General features: G+C 36.7%; 2 protein-coding genes and 1 pseudogene across 3 annotated transcripts; all 3 read right to left on the minus strand.

Moving 5' to 3' along the window:
• Nucleotides 1-254: 254 nt before the first annotated feature.
• LOC147283833 (G-type lectin S-receptor-like serine/threonine-protein kinase At1g61480) lies at nt 255-5,979 on the minus strand. The gene is made up of 8 exons (XM_086245599.1): nt 5,904-5,979; nt 2,663-4,084; nt 2,088-2,219; nt 1,728-1,891; nt 1,366-1,576; nt 1,002-1,239; nt 757-907; nt 255-641 (listed from the first exon to the last, which is right to left on the minus strand). The coding sequence occupies exons 1-8, from the start codon at nt 5,926-5,928 to the stop codon at nt 336-338; spliced, it is 2,649 nt and encodes an 882-aa protein (XP_086101725.1). The 5' UTR covers nt 5,929-5,979; the 3' UTR covers nt 255-335.
• A 1,494-nt stretch (nt 5,980-7,473) lies between these two features.
• LOC147283834 (uncharacterized) lies at nt 7,474-7,926 on the minus strand. Its single transcript, XM_086245600.1, has one exon. It carries the CDS (start codon nt 7,924-7,926, stop codon nt 7,474-7,476), a length of 453 nt encoding a protein of 150 aa, XP_086101726.1.
• A 2,639-nt stretch (nt 7,927-10,565) lies between these two features.
• Nucleotides 10,566-15,094, minus strand: LOC147283835 (receptor-like serine/threonine-protein kinase SD1-7; annotated as a pseudogene). Its single transcript, XR_015122509.1, has 7 exons — nt 13,800-15,094; nt 12,351-12,482; nt 11,997-12,160; nt 11,632-11,842; nt 11,266-11,503; nt 11,021-11,171; nt 10,566-10,905 (listed from the first exon to the last, which is right to left on the minus strand). The product of XR_015122509.1 is annotated as a receptor-like serine/threonine-protein kinase SD1-7 (transcript).
• Nucleotides 15,095-22,633: the final 7,539 nt, after the last annotated feature.

Below are 22,633 nucleotides of genomic sequence, written 5' to 3' on the forward strand. Positions count from 1 at the left end.
GACGTTTTTGCATCCACCTCATTGTCGTCGCTAAGATATTTCATCCACATACAGATCCATCTCATAAACTTTTGTGACAAAGGATTCATTTCAGGAACTTTTGTGGGAACGCTAAACCCCGCCACAAATTAAATTGCATTTTGTGGTGAAACTTTTGTCACAAAAAATCTCTATCGCTATCTCAAAAACTTTTGTGACAGGATTCATTCAGACACTTTTGTGGCAACACTAAACTCCATCACAAAGAACGCATGTCTAAGAGTAAAAGGGAAAAGAGAAAATTCGACTGAACTATGTTTTTACAAATCCATGTGCATATATAGACCACTCACCAATCATCGGCCTACAACCTCTGAAATTGATGCATGATTAATGGAAAAGATTTCTAGCCGTGATGTGGGATTAGTTTCTTCGTTTTCATTTCTTCTTGAGAAAGCATGCTTTTTGGGATTTGCCATTGTAGCAGTTTCATTCTTAAGCATTGAAGAAATTTCCAACATGGAAGGCCTATCATTTGCATCTTCTTGGACACATAGTAGAGCAATTTGCAAGCATCTCATCAATTTGCATAATGACTGTGTATCATCAAGTGAAGGGTCCATGAAGTCCATCCCTTTGCCTTCTTTCCAAAGTTCATATGCCTTCAATTGTTGAAGATTTCCCACCATGTAATTCAAAAGGTGGAGATTCAATTCTTAGCAAAAGGAACGTAAATATATTAATTCTGAGGAAGGGATATTAAGGTAATTAACTTACATATTCTAGAAGGGTTGTGTCTTCATTTGAAGCAGAGAAACAGGAATTCCTCTTGCCACTTATGATTTGTAGAAGGAGAACTCCAAAGCTATAAACATCTGATTTAGTGGAGTATAAACCTCTTTTTACATATTCAGGAGGTATATAACCACTGCATTGAATGATATTCAAAAGAAATATTACTAAGTATCTAGCAATAAAAAGCTCAAGTTAAAAAGTAGAAGCTTTAATTAGGAAATAATTACTATGTTCCAACGATCCGGTCCGTATTTGCTTCTAGTACATCTTTTGTGAAAATTCTGGCCATACCAAAATCTGAGATCTTAGGCCTCATCTCATCGTCAAGTAAAATGTTGCTAGATTTCAAGTCTCGATGTATTATTGTCAATCTTGAGTATTCTTGCAGATATAGAAGTCCTTGAGTAACCCCTTCAATGATATGAACACGCTTTCTCCAATCCAATTGATATCGTCTAATAGGATCTGCATTGAAAATGGAAATATACTATAAAATTCAGGAATAGGGGACACAAGGAAGTGAGACCACCAGGAACTAGTGGCTTGTCTTCTTTTACACAAAAACAGTGAAATCTCATCATACTGATTTACCAAAGAGGTAGAGGTCCAAGCTTTTGTTTGGCATGTACTCATAAATCAGCATTTGTTCATGGCGTTCGATGCAAAATCCCAAAACCTTGACAAGATTTACGTGTTGTAGTTTTGCTGTAAGCATGACCTCGTTCTTAAATTCCTCGAATCCTTGAGTTGAAGCTTTTGAAAGCTTTTTCACAGCAATTTCTTGTCCATTTGGCAATAGACCCTAGCAAGTTAACAGTGCTCATGATTTTCATGTTGAATGGGGCATAATATAGGGTGTTTAATGTTTTACATGGACTTAAAAATTGGAAGTGAGACTAATAATTAATGATGATGGAGCATTGACATGTCCCATTACAGATTGGTTAACTAACCTTGTAAACTGGACCATAACCACCCTCTCCAAGCTTATATTCAATTGAAAAGCCATCTGTTGCTGCCTCAATGTCAGTAATGCCAAAGACTTGCAGATTAGGAACATTGCTATTAAACTTTCCAGCTGTTGCCATATAATTTGCCCTGGATTCTGATTCTTTAGCTGCTTAGTTGTACCATCCCAAACCACAACCATAGAAAAGCAAAAGGATAAAAGAAAAAAAAAAAAAAAAAGAAGGATCACAGAGAGCTTTGAGATGCAATTCTTCATTCGTAGTTATAATTAAATGATAGAAAAATCCAAAACTTCTGATCTTAAAAGGGTGAATATATAATGCTTGAATGAGCTCTATGTTTACCTTTAGGCTTGTGCATTCTCATACGGAAGTAACACATCATGGAGCCTAATACGAGTATAACTGCAGCTGTTGTAGTCAAAATGATCAATAGAAGTGGCTGCTTGTTTTGTCCAGTGCTACCACCCTCTTCAACTGTGAAAATATTAATTCATTGTAACAATTGGGGAGGGATGCAATGTCATAAACATCTTGAAAGTTGTCAACAGTCAACTCATTGTAGAGATAATCTTCATTTCAACAGTAAACAATTAAATTTATAGATCTGTATCTTATGATTGATTAGTTTGCACTTTGCAGTAAACAATCATTGAGATAATCTTCATTTCAGCAAATCAAACCTTAATCTGAGAGGGCAATGACATGCATTTTGAAAGCGATCGACTCATAGTTTTTTATTTTCGACATCAGCAGACTAATTTCTTGCTTTTGTCTACTACAAGCTCCAAAGATACCAAAGCATTGCATGGGCAGATTTTCCTTTTCTAAATGATCAATCAACAATTATCAGTCTGATTTCTTTAATTAGGAGCAGTGACATTAACTTTTATTCAGAGAAAGTTCATCAAATAGAGTACTATAATTATTGAACTTCAATTTAATTCCTACCTGCTGCAAGAGAAAACACCCAAAAGCAGTAAATGAAACTCCAATAATCAGGATGTCAATTCGACCTTTTTTCTTGCTACCTTTTTCAATTTCAATTACTGTATTTGTAGATGGTTTTGTAGATGTACCTACAATGAAGAAAGCTGTGCTTGAATAAGATGAGTTTGTCTTTCCAAATCTCAAAGGAAGCCTCTGCTTTGTGCAGCTCCCTTTGTCGAAAAGCGCGGCTAAACAGTTGCAATCCTCCAAGCAGGCTTGTTTGCAACCTTCTTTGTCCGGTAATGTCAAAGCCATATACTCCCCATTGTCAAATATTATACTGTTCACTTCCTGCATTAGGAAATTTTTATTCTTGTTTTTGCAAACATCTGCAACGAAATTCCTCTCACAACCTGAAGTCCAATTTCCCAGCTTGACAGGTTGGAATCCTGGAATGCATGTACACTTAGCTTCCATATCAATTGTGGAACAGTAACTATTAAATCCGCATAGACCTTTAGGGTCACACTTATCTGTTGAAGATGACCATTCAATTGACCAGTACCCATTCTGTTCCAAATTATGTGAATACAAACGAAAAATCCCATCTGCATCAATTCTCATAAGATAGATCAATTTTCCTGATTCAGCAGAAGAAAGACCTCCCTCCGTAATGTTCTTAATGTTCGAACCATTAGTGTTGAGTAAGTAGAGATGGCCATCAACATTTAAATTTAGTGTCACATTGTCTCCACTCTCACCAGTCATAGATGCATAGTAAGCATATAGATATGTGTCTGGAGTATCTACAGGGTACTGAACAAGGTTCCCATCATGTTGCATTTTGAGACGGAAAATACCCGTTGAGTGATCCGTTTCGGATTTACTGGAGAAAAGCTCTTGCCCGGCGGACAGGCGTTGTTTGGGCAAAAGGGTGTCAGTTGGGTTCTCAAAACTTTGCCATACTATCTCCCCATTCGAATTGTATAGCACGAAATTACCCGAATCAAGCATGGAAGCTGAAGAAACAGACTCAAGAGAAGTTACCACTGGAGTTTGGCCTTCCGTGGATCGCAAGGCAAGCCCATCATTTGTGATGAGCAAAGTGGCATTGTTGGAGACTAACGGCTTGTCTCGATTTGCAGTCCAAACAAGAGTCTTCTGGGGAATTCGAGCAAGCATTATGCCCACACCATAGCCATTGCCTTGATTGTAGAATCCAAAGGCGTATAGACCAGAATGTGACAACCATGAGGAGTTGGTGGTGGGTGTTAAATAAGAGCTACGGCTTATATTAGACTGTATTTGTTGTGCTTCAGCAATAATATTAACAAATGCAAAGGCAACATGAACAAGAAAGCATACCCTAAAAGCCATTGATCGAAGAATGAGATGATTATGAAATTGGCAATCTGAAATGCATAAATATAAGATCAATGTTAGAAAAATATGAATCCAGGTACATGTTCTTTTTTCTCTCTGTGGAATAGTAACCAAGTCAAGTCGTTCAAAATTGTAGTGGTCCAGCTGCCACTAAGGTCCTCACAAATGCGTGTATAATTAATGGTGCAAGACTGCCAGTTACATGAACATTTCCTAGCTCTTTCCAATCCAAGTTTTCATAGGAGGGATGAACGTACTTTGCCAAAAAGACAAGTCAACATTGCCAACTGCCAAGACATACTGAAAGTGGCAGTGCCCTCGATAGTGATGGTTCCATCACTTTCTCATGATGACTGCCTTCTTCTTCCTACATGAATAAAAGTTTAAAATATGATTCTGAATGGACAGAAGTACAGAACTAGCTTCTAACATTATCAGAATTAGTTAAAGTATTAGCATCCTCTGCGCATATATGTTATGCAAAATATCAAAATTACTTAAATAAGGGATAAATTTTGGGTTTTTTTTTTTTTTTTAAAGTTCATTTCATGAAATAGACTGTTTTTAAGGCCCAACTGCTTTAGAGAAATACTGTAGCGGCCCACTATTTAACAGTCCAACCGCTACAGTAACAATGTTACTGTAGCAGAACACTGTAGCGCACTACAGTAACTTCTTTTGTCAAATTTTTTTTTCTACATTAAAAAAAAAAACCAACAATACCAATTATTATTTATTTTATGAAATTGACTTTAAAAAAAAAACCAACAATACCTATTTTCAATTTTTTACTATGCAAAAAAACCCAGAAACAAGGCAACTTATACAAATCATAGCCCCACTTACATATACAAATATACAACCATAGCCCCCATTTATGTATTGTTATTGCTTGGCAGTAACAATCATAGTCACACTTACATATTGTTACTGACACAATCATAGCCCACACTTATATAGTAATACCGAAAAGCAATAACAACCATAACTCCCACTTATATATTGTTACTGACAAATAGTAACAAACATATATAGCTCCACTTACATATTGTTACTGACAGGCAGTAACAACAATAACCCCACTTATATATTGTTACTGACAAGTAGTAACAATCATAGCTTCACTTACATATTGTTACTGCTTGTCAATAACAATCATAGCCCACTTATATATTGTTATTGACAAACAGTAACAATCATAGCCCTCACTTATATATTGTTACTGACAAGTAATAACAATCATAGCCTCGCTTACATATTGTTACTACTTGTCAGTAACAATCATAGCCTCAATTATATATTGTTATTGTTTGTTAGTAACAATCATAGCCCCACTTACATATTGTTACTGTTTGCCATTAACAATCATAGGTTACTTACATATTGTTACTTCCCCACTTACATGAATTTGAAAAGGAATGATGAAGCTCATTCAAAAGGCTTTACATTAATGGATTAAAAATCTAAAGCCTGAAAATTTAACAGGATATGTTTTATGTTCTTTCATAGTACAAATTCAAAGAACTCTTAATAAAACTCTCTGAGCTCAAGTTTACAAACTTTCACATCCATGAACAAACCAATATTTCTGCTAAACCAATAAAGTTTTTTTGTCTTTGTTTCAATTCTGAAGTACCCTTTAAAGAATTGTTTCTACCAATCAGTAGGAATCAATTTCAAAAAGTTGCTCCTGATATTAATTTTCTTAAGAGAAAAAATAAATTAAAAAAGCATATGTGATTCAAAATAGGCATAGATTTGATTCATATGCTCTGGGTCACATATCCCACCTGCAAAATATGAGATTGTGTCTCCAAAAAAGAATGAAGGGAGAAATGGTTATCATACCCAGAGACAAGGGACGTGAGAACATGATTTTCACTGGCTTACAAAGCTAAGCAACAGGAGGCAGATTGAAGACCAACTTGCTCCGCCCAAATCTGTCAAAACATAGACAACTATATATGGACAAGCTCAACCCACTCCCATCCCTAGCCGCCTAGATTTGTCCTCCATAGGATACATATTAAAACAACTTAGTTCGCATTAAGTTAAGCTCGAGCCAAACCAAAGCTTTGAAATTCCTCCCAATAATTCAGAGTTCTCCATATCATAGTTCTCATACATGAATTGCTTGATAAGAGCTCAGGCAAGTGGCAGCGTGCCCAGTGCCTTTTTTCACCTGTTTAATTAAAAAGTAGACCTTTGGCCAAAAAAAAATTAAAAAGTAGACCTGATTTGTTTTTAGTGCCGGCCTTAAACAGGTGAAAAAAGGCACTGGGCACGCTGCCACTTGCCAGAGCTCTTATAAATTCTAAAAAAAGTGGGTAAAATTATCTATAACCACAATAAGTACTATTAAAACAAGGAATTTAATAGAAATGTTAGTTAAGATAATAAAAAGAAGGAAAAGAAACTTTTAGAAGCTGAAAGAGAACCTGACAAGTATTATATTGTATTTGAGTGAAAATCTTCGGTGGGAACAACCCCGCAAACTCACCACGCTGAGTGGCACTACTATCCATTCAAAATTTGCCATTTGTTCCATTTTAATTACGATTTTCAATTTCTTTTCTCTCTAAAATTTACTTTTAGATAAAATTAAAAAAAATTAAAAAGAAAACAAACCAAGAACCCCCACGTACCCATGCATCTACACTTCCCTACCCACCATTTCTCACCAACGGCAGCGTCGTTATTGATGGCTCCCCACTATCAACAAAGTGGACCTATTTAAGACTTATTTTTTATAGTGGGCCTTAAAAAAAAAAAGCATATTTTTTACAATGGGCTTTAAAAAAATCCCTTTATTATATTCCTTCTTAAAAGGGCTGGGCATCAGGCAGGTGGGTCGACTTGGAGCCCAACCCATCTTCTACTATACGGGTTAGGTGGGAGTCGGCTTGGGTCTTTGTCGGGAACGGGTCAGAAACAGTCGGAAACGGCTTGGTCAAGAAGGAGAAAAGAGAGAACAGTGAAGAGAACTTGCAACTCTCGCTCTCTCGCCTGCAACTCTCTCTTTTTCGCCTGCAACTCTCTCTCTCTCTCTCTCCTGCAACTATCTCTCTCATTTGCAACTCTATCTCTCTCGCGGCTCGACTCGGCTTTAGTGGGAGGTAGAGGACGAAACCCACCACCTGAGCAGCCTCTATTGGGGTGGGTCGGCTTGAGGCTAAACAGCCAGCGGTGCAGTCGAAGCCGCAGGTCAGACGGGTTGATGCCCACCCCTATCTTCTTTTAATAGTAGTTATTGTGGTTAGAGACAATTTTAGCCACTTTCAATTAATAAAAATGTTAGTCAAGATAATAAAAAGAAGGAAAAGAAACTTTTAGAAGATGAAAGAGAACTTGACTAGTATTATATTGTTTTTTTTGTTTTTTAAGAAAAAGGAGAGCGTTTTATCAGATATTAGAGTCCTCATACAAAGTTGGACCAAGCCAGGAAAGGGCTGGTATCCACATCAAGCCAAATATTACAACCATGATTAAATAAAGCAAACTTAGCTAGAGAATAGGCAGTATTATTTGACTCACGCCTCCGAAATTGGCATTTAGCACTCCTAAAACTTCCCAGCAACTCCTTTATATATAGAGATATATCTTCAATAACCTCACCATTCGGCGCCAGAGAAGGCATAATAGAGTTGACTCGCTCCACCACAGTAGCGGAGTCCATCTCCCGAATAATGTTGCTTAGTTGCAGATCTTGAGCAAGCTGCAGCCCAAAGATGCCTGCAAATATCTCAGCTTCCTCCGCAGAATAACCATCGAAAATCGATTTAGTTGCAGCCACCACACAACCACCATTGCTATATAACTCTGATAACAGCTCCCAACCCTCTGCATCTGGTAGTAGAACTAACACTGCCATCTGTATTAATCTTATAACAGCCCAAATCCGGTCTCTTCCATCTTATCATTCTCGGTTGCTCCTTCCTTTGGGGTGGTTCTGCATGATTTTTGATTTTTGCCTATCAAAAATCACACCTGCAGGTTCATCAACACCATTCATCACCAAATTATTCCTCGCGTTCCACAGTCCCCAACACATAAAGGCAAAGTGATTTTTCTCCACTTCAGAAAGCACCGTCATTGCATGAAGGTCTCAAACCGCCCTTCAACATCTCCACATAAAATTTATAATTTTCCCCGGCACTTTGAGAGCCCAAATATCCTTCCATATATAGGTTTTGGGAGGATTGAGATCGTGATTTACTACTGCTCTCAGCCTTAACATCAACTCTTCACCTGATACTCTCCATGTTTAGTGTAGTGCTATATAATTTTGTCTGATCGAGCTATAAGTCCCAATGGAATACTGGTAATCAAGTCGATCAGCTTCTTCCAATCTAAAATGCTCATAAATCATGGTGGCTCTCCATCTTCGATCAGGGGTGATAAGATCTGCCACCTTCGTATGGGAAGGAAGAGAAAGATCGAGCTGATTGAACTTTGAAAGTAGTTGGTCGAGGAAGCCACTTGTCTTCATAAACACTCACTGCATTACCCATACCAATACGCCATCTCAACCCAGCTTCAAGTAATTCTCTAGCCCACGTCAGAGATCGCCAAATCAGGGAGGTTCGAGAACCAATGGTCGCCTCCATAAAAGAACTAACCAGAAAAAATCTCCCACCCATAACTCTACTAACCAAATAGTTTGGGTTTTGAATTAGACGCCATCCTTGTTTGGCAATAAGGGCTTGATTAAAGCAGACAAGTTCTCTAAAACCCAAACCCCCATCCTTCTTTGACTTACATATCTCTTCCCACTGAAGCCAATGCACACTCCGTTTCAGATTTTTTTTTTTTTTTTTAAATTAAAGGACTTATTATGATTTAAAAAGATTTTCTTATAAATTTTCAAACACCCCCGGTCTACATCTAAAAGCTGTATTTTAAAAGGATCCAAGCCTAATTATCTCTTAAAATTATAAGGACCAAAGTAAAACTTAATACCCCTCTTTTACCTCTTTTACCTATTGGAACCAAAAACAAAATTTGGCAACTTTTTTTTCTTTTGAAAACCCTTCTTTTACCTATTAGCTGTTGTTTTTCCCTTCTTATATCTCCATGGCAACTTATGACGAAGTCAAATTTAGCCTAGGAAATAATTGATGGGATGCTCGTAACGATTATGTTTGATGCTTCAGAAATGTTGGTGGGATCATGGTTTCAAACGCGACTAGTTCGCTAATTCCTACGGAGCCTCACAGGCTCCGTTTGGTGGCTGTAGTATATGCTCGATGCCATTATATATGAGATCTTGGGGTTTTTGTGGGCTTCTATGCTCCGATCTATCCTATGGTTCTGTGGGCTTGTACTTTGGTGTAAGCCTTTGGGCTCAAATTAGCTTTGTATGTTCTTTGTCTTTTTGACTATTTTAATGCAATGTTATGTTTTATAAAAAAAAAAAAAAAAATCATTCCTCTTATTGGCGATGGCCTGGGTTCTCTTAGTAGGGGCTATTCTAACACTATCCAACCATCATTTTGTATTGGCCCGAAGGTTAGTGTTATTCTGTAACGAGATTTGGGCCTCTTGAACCTAGGCCTAAATACGACGAGCCCAACAGAATCATAAGCCACATCACCCAACGAATCCACTAGTGAGAAATCAAATCATTTAATTATTATTTTTTTGGCTAGAAAATCAAATCATTTATTTAACAACAACTTAATGATGAACTAATTAATAGATGGGCAGATCTTTCTTTAAATAAGGAAAAATATAAAAAAGAAAAACAACAACTTAATGTCACTGTTTATACCCCTCCCAAAATAGGTCATGGCCCATATGAGTGGCTATTGGGTTCAAATTGGTGTCTTTACTGCCGAATGAATGAGAGTTTGGTGGGTGCAAATCATGCTTCTCATGAAAAAATTATTGGGTATAACCGATATACCGTCACGTGTAAGTGTATTGTTGCACGATATGTTTATATTGTTTGACGATATGTTTATATGTTTATATTAATAACATCCATCCAAATTTTGATAATTTTTAACTTCATTTTAAGCTTGTGAATTTCTTTTTTCTTTTTTAGTCTGATTATTAAAGATATGGAGGCCTATTTACATAATAATTTTTCAAGAGGCATTCACTACAAAATACACCATTTTTTGCTGGAAATAAACTAATTTTGTGACAAACATTTTCACTAACATGCCATGTAAGGACCACCACGAAAGCTTTGCTGCAATAAACTTGACGTTTTTGCATCCACCTCATTGTTGTCGCTAAGATATTTCATCCACATACAGATTCATCTCATAAACTTTTGTGACAAAGGATTCATTTCAGGAACTTTTGTGGCAACGCTAAACCCCGCCACAAATTAAATTGCATTTTGTAGTGAAACTTTTGTCACAAAAAATCTCTATCGCTATCTCAAAAACTTTTGTGACAGGATTCATTCAGACACTTTTGTGGCAACATAAACTCCATCACAAAGAACGCATGTCTAGGAGTAAAAGGGAAAAAGAGAAAATTCGACTGAACTATGTTTTTACAAATCCATGTGCATATATAGACCACTCACCAATCATCGGCCTACAACCTCTGAAATTGATGCATGATTAATGGAAAAGATTTCTAGCCGTGATGTGGGATTAGTTTCTTCGTCTTCATTTCTTCTTGAGAAAGCATGCTTTTTGGGATTTGCCATTGTAGCAGTTTCATTCTTAAGCATTGAAGAAATTTCCAACATGGAAGGCCTATCATTTGCATCTTCTTGGACACATAGTAGAGCAATTTGCAAGCATCTCATCAATTTGCATAAGGACTGTGTATCATCAAGTGAAGGGTCCATGAAGTCCATCCCTTTGCCTTCTTTCCAAAGTTCATATGCCTTCAATTGTTGAAGATTTCCCACCATGTAATTCAAAAGGTGGAGATTCAATTCTTAGCAAAAGGAACGTAAATATATTAATTCTGAGGAAGGGATATTAAGGTAATTAACTTACATATTCTAGAAGGTTTGTGTCTTCATTTGCAGCATAGAAACAGGAATTCCTCTTGCCACTTATGATTTGTAGAAGGAGAACTCCAAAGCTATAAACATCTGATTTAGTGGAGTATAAACCTTTTTTTACATATTCAGGAGGTATATAACCACTGCATTGAATGATATTCAAAAGAAATATTACTAAGTATCTAGAAATAAAAAGCTCAAGTTAAAAAGTAGAAGCTTTAATTAGGAAATAATTACTATGTTCCAACGATCCGGTCCGTATTTGCTTCTAGTACATCTTTTGTGAAAATTCTGGCCATACCAAAATCTGAGATCTTAGGCCTCATCTCATCGTCAAGTAAAATGTTGCTAGATTTCAAGTCTCGATGTATTATTGTCAATCTTGAGTATTCTTGCAGATATAGAAGTCCTTGAGTAACCCCTTCAATGATATGAACACGCTTTCTCCAATCCAATTGATATCGTCTAATAGGATCTGCATTGAAAATGGAAATATACTATAAAATTCAAGAATAGTAGGGAGACAAGGAAGTGAGACCACCAGGAACTAGTGGCTTGTCTTCTTTTACACAAAAACAGTGAAATCTCATCATACTGATTTACCAAAGAGGTAGAGGTCCAAGCTTTTGTTTGGCATGTACTCATAAATCAGCATTTGTTCATGGCGTTCGATGCAAAATCCCAAAACCTTGACAAGATTTATATGTTGTAGTTTTGCTGTAAGCATGACCTCGTTCTTAAATTCCTCGAATCCTTGAGTTGAAGCTTTTGAAAGCTTTTTCACAGCAATTTCTTGTCCATTTGGCAATAGACCCTAGCAAGTTAACAGTGCTCATGATTTGCATGTTGAATGGGGCATAATATAGGGTGTTTAATGTTTTCCATGGACTTAAAAATTGGAAGTGAGACTAATAATTAATGATGATGGAGCATTGACATGTCCCATTACAGATTGGTTAACTAATTACCTTGTAAACTGGACCATAACCACCCTCTCCAAGCTTATTTTCAATTGAAAAGCCATCTGTTGCTGCCTCAATGTCAGTAATGCCAAAGACTTGCAGATTAGGAACATTGCTATTAAACTTTCCAGCTGTTGCCATATAATTTGCCCTGGATTCTGATTCTTTAGCTGCTTAGTTGTTCCATCCCAAACCACAACCATGGAAAAGCAAAAGGATAAAAGAAAAAAAAAAAAAAGGATCACAGAGAGCTTTGAGATGCAATTCTTCATTCGCAGTTATAATTAAATGATAGAAAAATCCAAAACTTCTGATCTTAAAAGGGTGAATATATAATGCTTGAATGAGCTCTATGTTTACCTTTAGGCTTGTGCATTCTCATGCGGAAGTAACACATCATGGAGCCTAATACGAGTATAACTGCAGCTGTTGTAGTCAAAATGATTAATAGAAGTCGCCGCTTGTTTTGTCCACTGCTACCACCCTCTTCAGCTGTGAAAATATTAATTCATTGTAACAATTGGGGAGGGATGCAATGTCATAAACATCTTGAAAGTTGTCAACAGTCAACTCATTGTAGAGATAATCTTCTTTTCAACAGTAAACAATTAAATTTATAGATATGTATCTTATGATTGATTAGTTTGCACTTTGCATGCAGTAAACAATCATTGAGATAATCTTCATTTTAACACTAAGCGAATTATTTTATTGTCATGTCTTTACAGAAAATCAAACCTTAATCTGAGAGGGCAATGACATGCATTTTGGAAGCGACTCATAGTCTTTTATTTTCAACATCAGCAGACTAATTTCTTGCTTTTGTCTACTACAAGCTTCAAAGAGACCAAAACATTGCATGGGCAGATTTTCCTTTTTCTAAATGATCAATCAACAATTATCAGTCTGATTTTTCTAAATGATCAATCAACAATTATCAGTCTGATTTCTTTAATTAGGAGCAATGACATTAAGGGCCTGTTTGGTATTGTTGTGAGAAAAACAGCTGTGAAGTAAAATAGCTGTAAAGTAAAGTCAGCTGTAAAGTAAAACAATTGAGTGTTTGGTAAACTATGTTTTCAAAAGTGTTGTGAGTGCAAAAAATAGTATCAAAGTGTTTGGTAAATGTTAATATAAAAATGCTGTGACTGTGTATAATTACTAAAATGAACATGATGCTGAAAGTGCATTTCACTTTTTTGTTTGGTAAAAATAAAATGTTTTTTTTACTTGTTTTTGAAATTTTTGACTACAAATTTTTATTAGCATTAATTTTTCTAAGAACAATATTATTAAATAAGTATGCCTATTATTTTTTTAGGTATATTATAATTTTAATTGTATAATTAAAATATCATAATTAATTATCACAATATAAAATATAACTAACAATGGACATATTTTTTAATTTAAAATAACGAATAAAAATTATAGAAATCAATGAGGGTATTATGGGTAAAATAAAATATTCATTGTTCTGTGAGTCACTGCAGCTTTCAAAAGCACCTAGAAACCTGCTTTCTGTTTTTGCTGTGGGGAGTTGAGAATTGTGGGGAAAAACAATTTTTTATTTTGTTACCAAATACAAAAACTGCTGTAGGTGATTGAGAATTGTCATCCACAGCAGCTTTTGGTCCTCCACCGCAATTCCAAATGGGGCCTAACTTGTATTCAGAGAAAGTTCATCAAATAGAGTACTATAATTATTGAACTTCAATTTAATTCCTACCTGCTGCAAGAAAAAGCACCCAAAAGCAGTAAATGAAACTCCAATAATCAGGATGTCAATTCGACCTTTTTTCTTGCTACCTGTATTTGTAGATGGTTTTGTAAATGCCTTGATCAGAGCTGTGCTTGAAATAGACGCATGTCTCCTTCCAAATCTCAAAGGAAGCCTCTTCTTTGTGCAGCTCCCATCGTCGAAAAGCGCGGCTTCACAGTTGCAATCCTCCAAGCAGGCTTGTTTGCAACCTTCTTTGTCAGGTAATGTCAAAGCCATATACTGATCATTTTCAAACATTGTGCTGTCCACTTCCTGCATGGTATAAGTGAAATTTTCATTGTTGTTTTTGCAAACCTCGGCAACGAAATTCCTCTCACAGCCTGAAGTCCGATTTCCCGACTTGACAGGTTGGAATTGTGGAAGGCATATACACTCAGCTTCCAGATCAATTATGAAACAGTAACTATTTAATCCGCATAGACCTATAGGGTTACACTTATCTTTTGAAGATGACCATAAAATTGACCAGTTCCCATTCTGTTTCAAATTATGTGAATACAAACGTAAAATCCCATCTGCATCAATTCTCATAAGATAGATCAATTTTCCTGATTCAGCGGTAGGAAGACCTCCCTCCGTAATGTTCATAATGTTCGAACCAGTACTGTTGAGTAAGTAAAGATGGCCATCAACATTTAAATTTAGTGTCACATTGTCTCCACTACCAAAAGTACCAGATGCATAGTAAGCATATGGAGCTGTGTCTGGAGTATCTACAGGGTACAGAACAAGGTGCCCATCATGTTGCATTTTGAGACGGAAAATACCCGTATAGTGATCCGTTTCGGATTTACTGGAGAAAAGCTGTTGCCCAGCGGACAGGCGTTGTTTGGGCAAAAGGGTGTCAGTTGGCTTCTCAAAACTTTGCCATACTATATCCCCATTCGAATTGTATAGCACAAAATTACCCGAATCAAGCATGGAAGCTGAAGAAACAGACTCAGAAGAAGTTACCACTGGAGTTTTCCCTTCCGTGGATTGCAAGGCAAGCCCATCATTTGTGAAGAGCAAGGTGGCATTGTTGGAGACTAGTAACGGCTTGTCTCGATTTGCAGTCCAAACAAGAGTCTTCTGGGGAATTCCATCAAGCATTATGCCCACACCATAGCCATTGCCTTGATTGTAGAATCCAAAGGCGTAAAGACCAGAATGTGACAACCATGAGGAGTTGGTGGTGGGTGTTAATTAAAGAAGAGCCACAGCTTATATTAGACTGTATTTGTTGTGCTTCAGCAATAATATTAACAAATGCAAAGGCAGCATGAACAAGAAAGCAAACCATAAAAGCCCTTGAAGAATGAGATGATGATGAAATTGACATTCTGAGATGATGCATGGAATTGGTTGAAAAATATGAATCCAGGTACATGTTCTTTCTCTCTCTGTGGAATAGTAACCAAGTCAAGTCGTTCAAAATTGGGTCCAGCTGCCACCAAGGTCCTCACAAATGCTACTTTTAATGATCTATGTTACCTTTAATGTTCTCATAACATTGCACTTTAATTGCATGAACATTTCCTAGCTCTTTCCAATCCAAGTTTTCTTAGGAGGGATGAACGTACTTTGCCAAAAAGACAAGTCAACATTGCCAAGGCGTACTGAAAAGTGGCAGTGCACTCGAAAGTACGTGATGGTTCCATCACGTTCTCATGCGTTGACGAAGACTCTTGACTCTAAATATCTCCTAACATTATGCACATTACGCAAAAGATCAAAGTTGCTTGGGATAAATTTTGAACAAGTGTGGGGAATTAACGATATATAGTTATTTAACTCATTGTACTAAATTTAACAGCTGAGTGTGATAATTGTCCACTAACACTCAAAATTATTCTTTATATGATTAATCAGTACATTGCAAAAGATCATCTTTGCCCAGCTCCTAACTCAAATTTCAATATTAATATAAAAAAAAATATGCTTAAATCATTAGAGTCCGTCCTAAAATTTAAGAGGCCCAATACAAAAGAGGGCTGCTATTTGCACTTTTTTTTTTTTTTTTGCTTCACATTTTTTCTCACTTCACATCCCTACACTCCTCCCACTATTGAAATTTCTCATATACACACCTCTCTCAGATATCTAAATACCCCAATTCATTAATTTTAATAAATTTCTCTTACACACCTCACCAAATCCATTCAAACAATACACACCCACCCTCGCTTTCTCTCTCTTTACCCACCCCCACCCTTTCTCTTATTTTTCTTCTTCTTCTTCTTCCCTCCACCGGCAGCAACCCACCCACCTCCTCCCAGCCACCACCTGCAGATATGTATTGGATATTATTCAAAAAAGCTTAATCATCCTTCTAGTTTTATAACTATATTGAAACATTAAAAATTGAAAAGATCAATTAAAGCATAAAAGGTACAAATAGCTAACAGGTCTGAATGGAAAACCAACTACAAAAAGACAGAAGATGATTTTTGTCAGTTTATTCAATCATATGTTTAGGTTTTGTAGAAACGAAAGGGAGCTGGAGTGACAATCCCACCTGCAGACAGCCAAAACAGCCACCCCACCTCCTCCCCGCATGCACAAGCCACCACCACCTTCTTCTCTCTCTCTCTCTCTCTCTCTCTCTCTCTCTCTCTCTCTCTCTCCTTCCCTCTCTTTTCTCACCCAAGCAGACAACCAAAGACCCAAAACATTAAAAAAAAATTTGCAGCGGATTCGATAGACCTGTGCTGAACCTGGTGGTTTCGTTCGGCAGGTATCAACCGAATAGAATAGGATTGTTTGGCGGGTGCCTGCCGAACGAAACCGGTGGTTTCGGCACTAGTCCGCCGAACCACCTACAATTTTATTTTTTTAGTTTTCTTTTCTTCGGCGATGGTGAGCTAGCTGGAGGAGCAGCTGTGAAGTGGAGAGGAGAGAGAGAATTCCATTTTTGTTTAATTAATGTACGTTGTCCTCCAATGGGTTTGCAAAGTCAATTAATTTGATTAAGAACAATACTTGGGTCACCCCTTGGGGGTACCTCAAGGTCACCCCACCCCCTCAAATTTTAATTTTGACAATATCGGTGTATGATCAGAACCGTCACTTTTTAGATAACATATTAAAGATCATCTCTGCAAAAAATCAAATCAATCGAAAATCGTTTGATTATATAACTATTCCCGTTCTGCGGCGTGGTGGCAGGACCGATAGGAGATTGGCTCTGGGTCAATTAAAGAGTAATTTTTTTACCAAACCGTTGATTTTTTTTATTTAATCGACAACAGTTATTATAACCAAATGATTTCTGATTGAGTTAATTTTTTGTAGAGAAGATCTATATTATGTGATCTAAAAAGTGAATGGTTCCGATCATGCGCCGGCATTGCCAAAATCAGAATTTGAGGGGGTGAGGTGACCTTGAGGTACCCCCAAGGGGTGACCCAAGTATTGTTCTTTGATTAATATCAATATACGTTGTCCTCTGTACCTTGAACAAGCCAGAGGCTCTTTCTTTGCCAGCCCAAAAGGTGGGGTGGTCGCGGGGGGAAAGGAAGAAGCTGGGGTTGGGTTTTGGGGAGAGAGAAAGAGGAGGAGGTGGTAAGGGCGGTGGGTTGCGGGGAGAGGAAGAAGGAGGGGGGTCGAGCTTGGCTGGGTTGGTGGGTCTGGGAGGGCGTAGGGGAGGGGTAGGAAGGAGGAGGAGGGAAGAGTAATGAAGGGGGAGGGTGCACTGGCGCAGGGGCTGTATTTGCAGAGAAAGGAAGAGAGGAGAGAGGGGTGTGTGTCTCTTTTTACATTGATTTTTTTTAGGGCTGCTATTTGCACACCCTTTTTTTCTTTTTGCACACCCTTTTTCTCTTTTTTTTTCTCCTACACACCCCACACACTCACCTCAAATTCAAAACCTCTCAACACATACCCAACTCATTACCAAAATACCCCCATTTCATTACACACCCTATCCTTCTCTGTCAACACACACCAACACACACACCTTCATCATCTCTCATAAGCTCTCCCTTTCTCTGTCAACACACACGCACCACCACCCTGCACCAGGCAGCACCACCCCGCACCTTCTTATCTATCTCTCTCTTCTTCTCTGAATGGCGCACAGCCACCACCACCACTGACGCAGCGTAACACGCAAGTAAAAGAGATTAAGGAAAACCAGCGTTAACCCTATGAAAGAAATCTCAAGGTTTTCTGATTAAAAATGATAATAATGAATAATACGAACAACCAAAAAGGTTGTTTAAATACGTTCAGAACCCTAGACGTTCGAAATTCAAAACGGAAATAAAAATGGAAATAAAGTGCAATTTAGAAAACTTATTCAAAAACACTAAATTGCTTATTTGAAGCCCTAAACGAAGGAATTTGGCCAAAATAGGCCCTCGATCATTGCCATAGGCAATAGCTTGGATTTGTCTTGTCGTTCCTTTCGAATCGGTATATTATGGGCCCATTTCTGACACTGGGCTGGGCTGAAGCTTGTTCCTTTTCTTGGCCTTCTGGCGGTTGAGTTGTTGCATGAACCGTTCTGCCATTTGTTCTACATCAACCACCACCTTCTTCTTCCCCCTACCCGAGCATAAAAAACAGCCACTACCACCACCACTACTTATTTTTTCCTCTCTCTCTCTCTCTCTCTATATATATATCTCTCTCTCTCACTCTCTCTCCTTTCCTCCTAAAAAAAAAAAAGGGTTGCAGGTGGTTCGGCAGACTAGTGCCGAACCTGTCGGTTTCGTTCGGCAGTTAACCGCCGAAAGAACCAGGTTTGTTCGGCGGTTACCTGTCGAACGAAATCGACAGGTTCGGCACTGGTCTGCCGAACCACCTGCAACCCTTTTTTTTTACTGTCTGCTTGGGCGAGAGGAGAGAGGAAAGGAGAGAGAGAGAGAGAGAGAGAGAGAGAGAGAGAGAGAGAGAGAGAGAGAGAGAGAGGAAAGATTAAGGTGGTAGTGGTGGTGGCTATTTTGGCTTAGGTAGGGGGAAGAATAAGGTGGCGGTGGTGGCTGTTTTGGCTTAGGTAGGGGGAAGAAGAAGGTGGTGGTGGTAGCTGTGGTGGTGGTGCATGCGGAGAGAGAGAAGGAATAAGGTGGTCAGTGGTGGCTAGGGTAGGGGGAAGAAGAAGAAGAAAAAAAAAAAAAGAAACAGGGGAAGAGGGTGTGAACGAGAGAAAAAGAGAGGGAAAGAGGGGAGGGGCTGTATGGTCTTTTTTTTTTTTGGTTTATTTTTTTTTAACAAGGGTGTGCAAAAAGAAAAAAAAAGTGTGCAAATAGTAGCTCTGCTTTTTTTTTTTTGTTAAGATGGGTGTACAAAAAGAAAAAAAAAAGGTTTGCAAATAGCAGCCCTCATACAAAAATAAAATTTGGAACCCTTTTTTATGTATAAAAATAAGGCTTAATTAAGTACATTTTCATCCATGAACTATAAGATCTAGTTCAAATTGGTTCATGTACTATCAAATGTTTCAAATGAACACATAAACTAAACGAAAGCATACATAATGGCCCATCGTCATTTCATCCATAAACAATATTTAATTAATATTTAAATAACCAAATTAATATAACTAAATAATTATTTAGTTATATTAGTAAAAAATTAATAACTGTTATAAAATAAAGAGAAATGTAGAGAGAACATGAGAGAGAATTGGGAAAGAATTAGAGTGTTTTTTTCATTCACATAAAGCCTCTATTTATAGGCTCTTGGATGACCAGGGATAAGCCCTTTATATTGAATTGGACTCTTTTCAATTATCTATACAATTTGCTATATATAAATATAAGAGATAAATATTAAACATGATAATGGACAGCCACATAACTAATGATATTTACAACACTCCCCCTTGAATGTTCATTGAATATGACAATTGCCTCTTTAAAAACCTTACTAGCCAAAATCCTATGGGAAAAAGACTAGCTAAGGAAAAGAGTATAATCTTCATATGCTTCTGATCACAATGATGGGTCACGCGCGATACTGCCTCATTAAAACCTTGCCAGGAAAACCCAATGAGACAAAAAAACCTTGGACGAAGGAAAAAGAGGACAATGTTTGGTGGCACGCTCCACTTGATGTTGATATACTTCTCCAATCAGTGAAGGTTGTCTCGTTAAAACCTTTCTTTGAAAAATCCAATGGGACAAAACCAAAACAAAGGAAAAGAGTGCAACTTTTGCAATATCACTGATACAATGTTGGATACGCTTTGCCTCATTAAAACCTTGCTAGGAAAAATCCGGTGGGACAAAAACTTAGTCGAAGCGAAAAGAGTACGTACAACACGCAAAATGGTTGGATGCTCCCCATAATAACAACAAACTTTAATTTGACTGGTTCAATAATCCAACAAATAATGATATCTCATATGCCATATTCTATAGAGTGGAGTTTGGAAATGCTTTTATGAACATGGCTTCCATACTAACAGGGGATATATGTTTGTCATCATATGTTGCAATCCTGTTGAGATTAGAGCAATACTAACAAAATATAATTCCACTAAATAAAGTGGTTAGAAATAATTCTCTCTAAAAATAGATGAATTATTATGAAAATACTTTGAGTATTGGAAAATTTACATGACACAATCACTGATGCTATATTCGGTCTACTGCATTGTGTTTAAGTTGAATAAGGCACATAAATATATGGTGCTTCTGGATCAAAGATCTTTCTTACATCTTCCTTAGGAAACAAGTAATCATTCTTAGTGCCAATAGACTAAATAACTATTGGGTATAAGAATTTCATTAGTACTGTACTCGATCTGCAGCTCGAGACACTATTTTCATTTCCCAAGGTCATTTATATCAAATTCAATATTTAAGCATTCAATAATCTTATGAGCTCTTCGGGAGCCTCAATTAATTCATAGCTTCTTTCAAAAATTTGAATATGTTGCAATAATTTCCGAATTCGGGTTCTAATCAAAGTACTCAATAAAGCAATTTTGACCATATTCATAGTGTTAAAGTTGAGAACATACTTTGAGCTTCAGGCTCTTTCAATCCTTCAAGGATTTGCTTCAGACACATAATTTTTCATGGCACTTTCAATTTGGGATTTGACTTAGTAATTTGTCCTATATCTTGTAGGAAATCGCTTCTGGCGATATGTTTCAGGCATTTCATAATCTTTAAAGGTTTTCTCCATATGCAATGAACACATTAAATTTACCAAATTTGTTAAAATGCGGTTGCATCTATAACAGGAGAATATATAACCATAATTCCATGTTTCTTTAGATAAACCTTGTGCCATTATAAATAGTGATTTCATTTACTTTATTTCACACACTCTATATAACCTTCAGGATTAACATCTTTGGTGTCTGAACTATAGGTTCTCATTATTCCACGTTTATAATGATGTTCAATCCTATTGGAATTGTCTCTTTCCAGTTTGGCCGATCATTTAATTTTGTCGACATTTATAGTAAACGTGGTTCCACATTAATATAGCTCATGATGATTTTCAGTAGCTACCATAGACAAAATACATTATCAATATATCAACGATCTCACAATTCTCATTTGCATGCATTAGATACAAATATATATCTTTGTAATCAGTACACATGCCTCTTCAGGGGCTTTTATAGTCTCTTCAGGGACTGTCATCTCTTCTAGGATGATTTGTGTACCGAATGTGGATCTTTAAATTTAATTCATTGGGCTTGAGTGGACCATTTTATATACTCTTCACTTTTGGAGAGCTAAACTTTGGAACCTATAGATTCGTCACGCTTCAGGCATGCGATAAACCATTGTCCGCCAAATTGATGGACTATCATGTTAGGACATCAATCCATGTTGACATATTAAAACTTCCATATGTGACTTTTCAGTTTCGTTATATTTATATATATTTATCTAGCTTTCAAATAAATGCATTCACTAGATTTGCATTATCATTCATATGTCATCCTCATATTGAATGGTATGAAAAAGACTAGTATATGCATATTATGCTATTTCACGCTGTTCTTCAAGAACGGTCATTTCTCCTCCTAACGGCGAGAAAATTTTCATAAGTGCATATATAAAAATCAATAGAGTGAGTGGTTATACAAACTCAATTGCTTATATAACTTCAGGTTATATAAAGACGAAACATAATTAGGTTTGCATGCACATGTAGGTATATGAAACTTCTGGTTTCAAATAATTCATCAACATCTAACTTCAGGTTATAATGTGAATCAATAAATTAATTATGAAAATGATACAACCAACAAATAAAGAGGTAAATAATCATACAATAAGGTTCTAATGAATAAAAAAAATATATATGTATAAATTCATAGAACAACTATGAACATATATGCCAATATGTTCTAAATTGAAGTGATGAAACTTCAAGTTTCTATACAAAATATAGGTAGAACTTCAGGTTCTTAAATTTTGTGTAAGCATAGAACTATAAGCTCTAATGAATCATATGAATAAAGACTTCTGGCTTAATCTATACTTAATCAAGAACTTCAGGTTCACACAAAAAAAAAAATAAAAATATATATATATAGAGTTGTGAAAAATTTGATTTCTAAATGAAACGATAAATCAAAGAACTTCTGGTTCAATTTGATTTTATAACATAGAGCATGAAAATCAAGGAACTTCAAGTTCTGACTTACTTAAGTAATGCACATTGAACTACAAATTTTAAGCAATCAAAAGAACTAGGTTCCACAACATCTCCAATTTCATCCACTTCTGATAAAGAAACAAAGAGTCAAAGAACTTCAAGTTATCATTAATTCTTGTAGAACTACAAGTTCTAATTCTTATTTTCATGAACTTCAAATTTCTCAGGTTTTGAGTAAAGGAATAAGGAACTTCGAGTTGTATACTTTAAAAGATCAATTTCTTTATAAGTTTGATCTTTTCATTTCGTG

Source organism: Dryas octopetala, chromosome 5, assembly GCF_963921425.1.
Source record: "Dryas octopetala chromosome 5, drDryOcto1.1, whole genome shotgun sequence".
Taxonomy (NCBI): Eukaryota; Viridiplantae; Streptophyta; class Magnoliopsida; order Rosales; family Rosaceae; genus Dryas; species Dryas octopetala.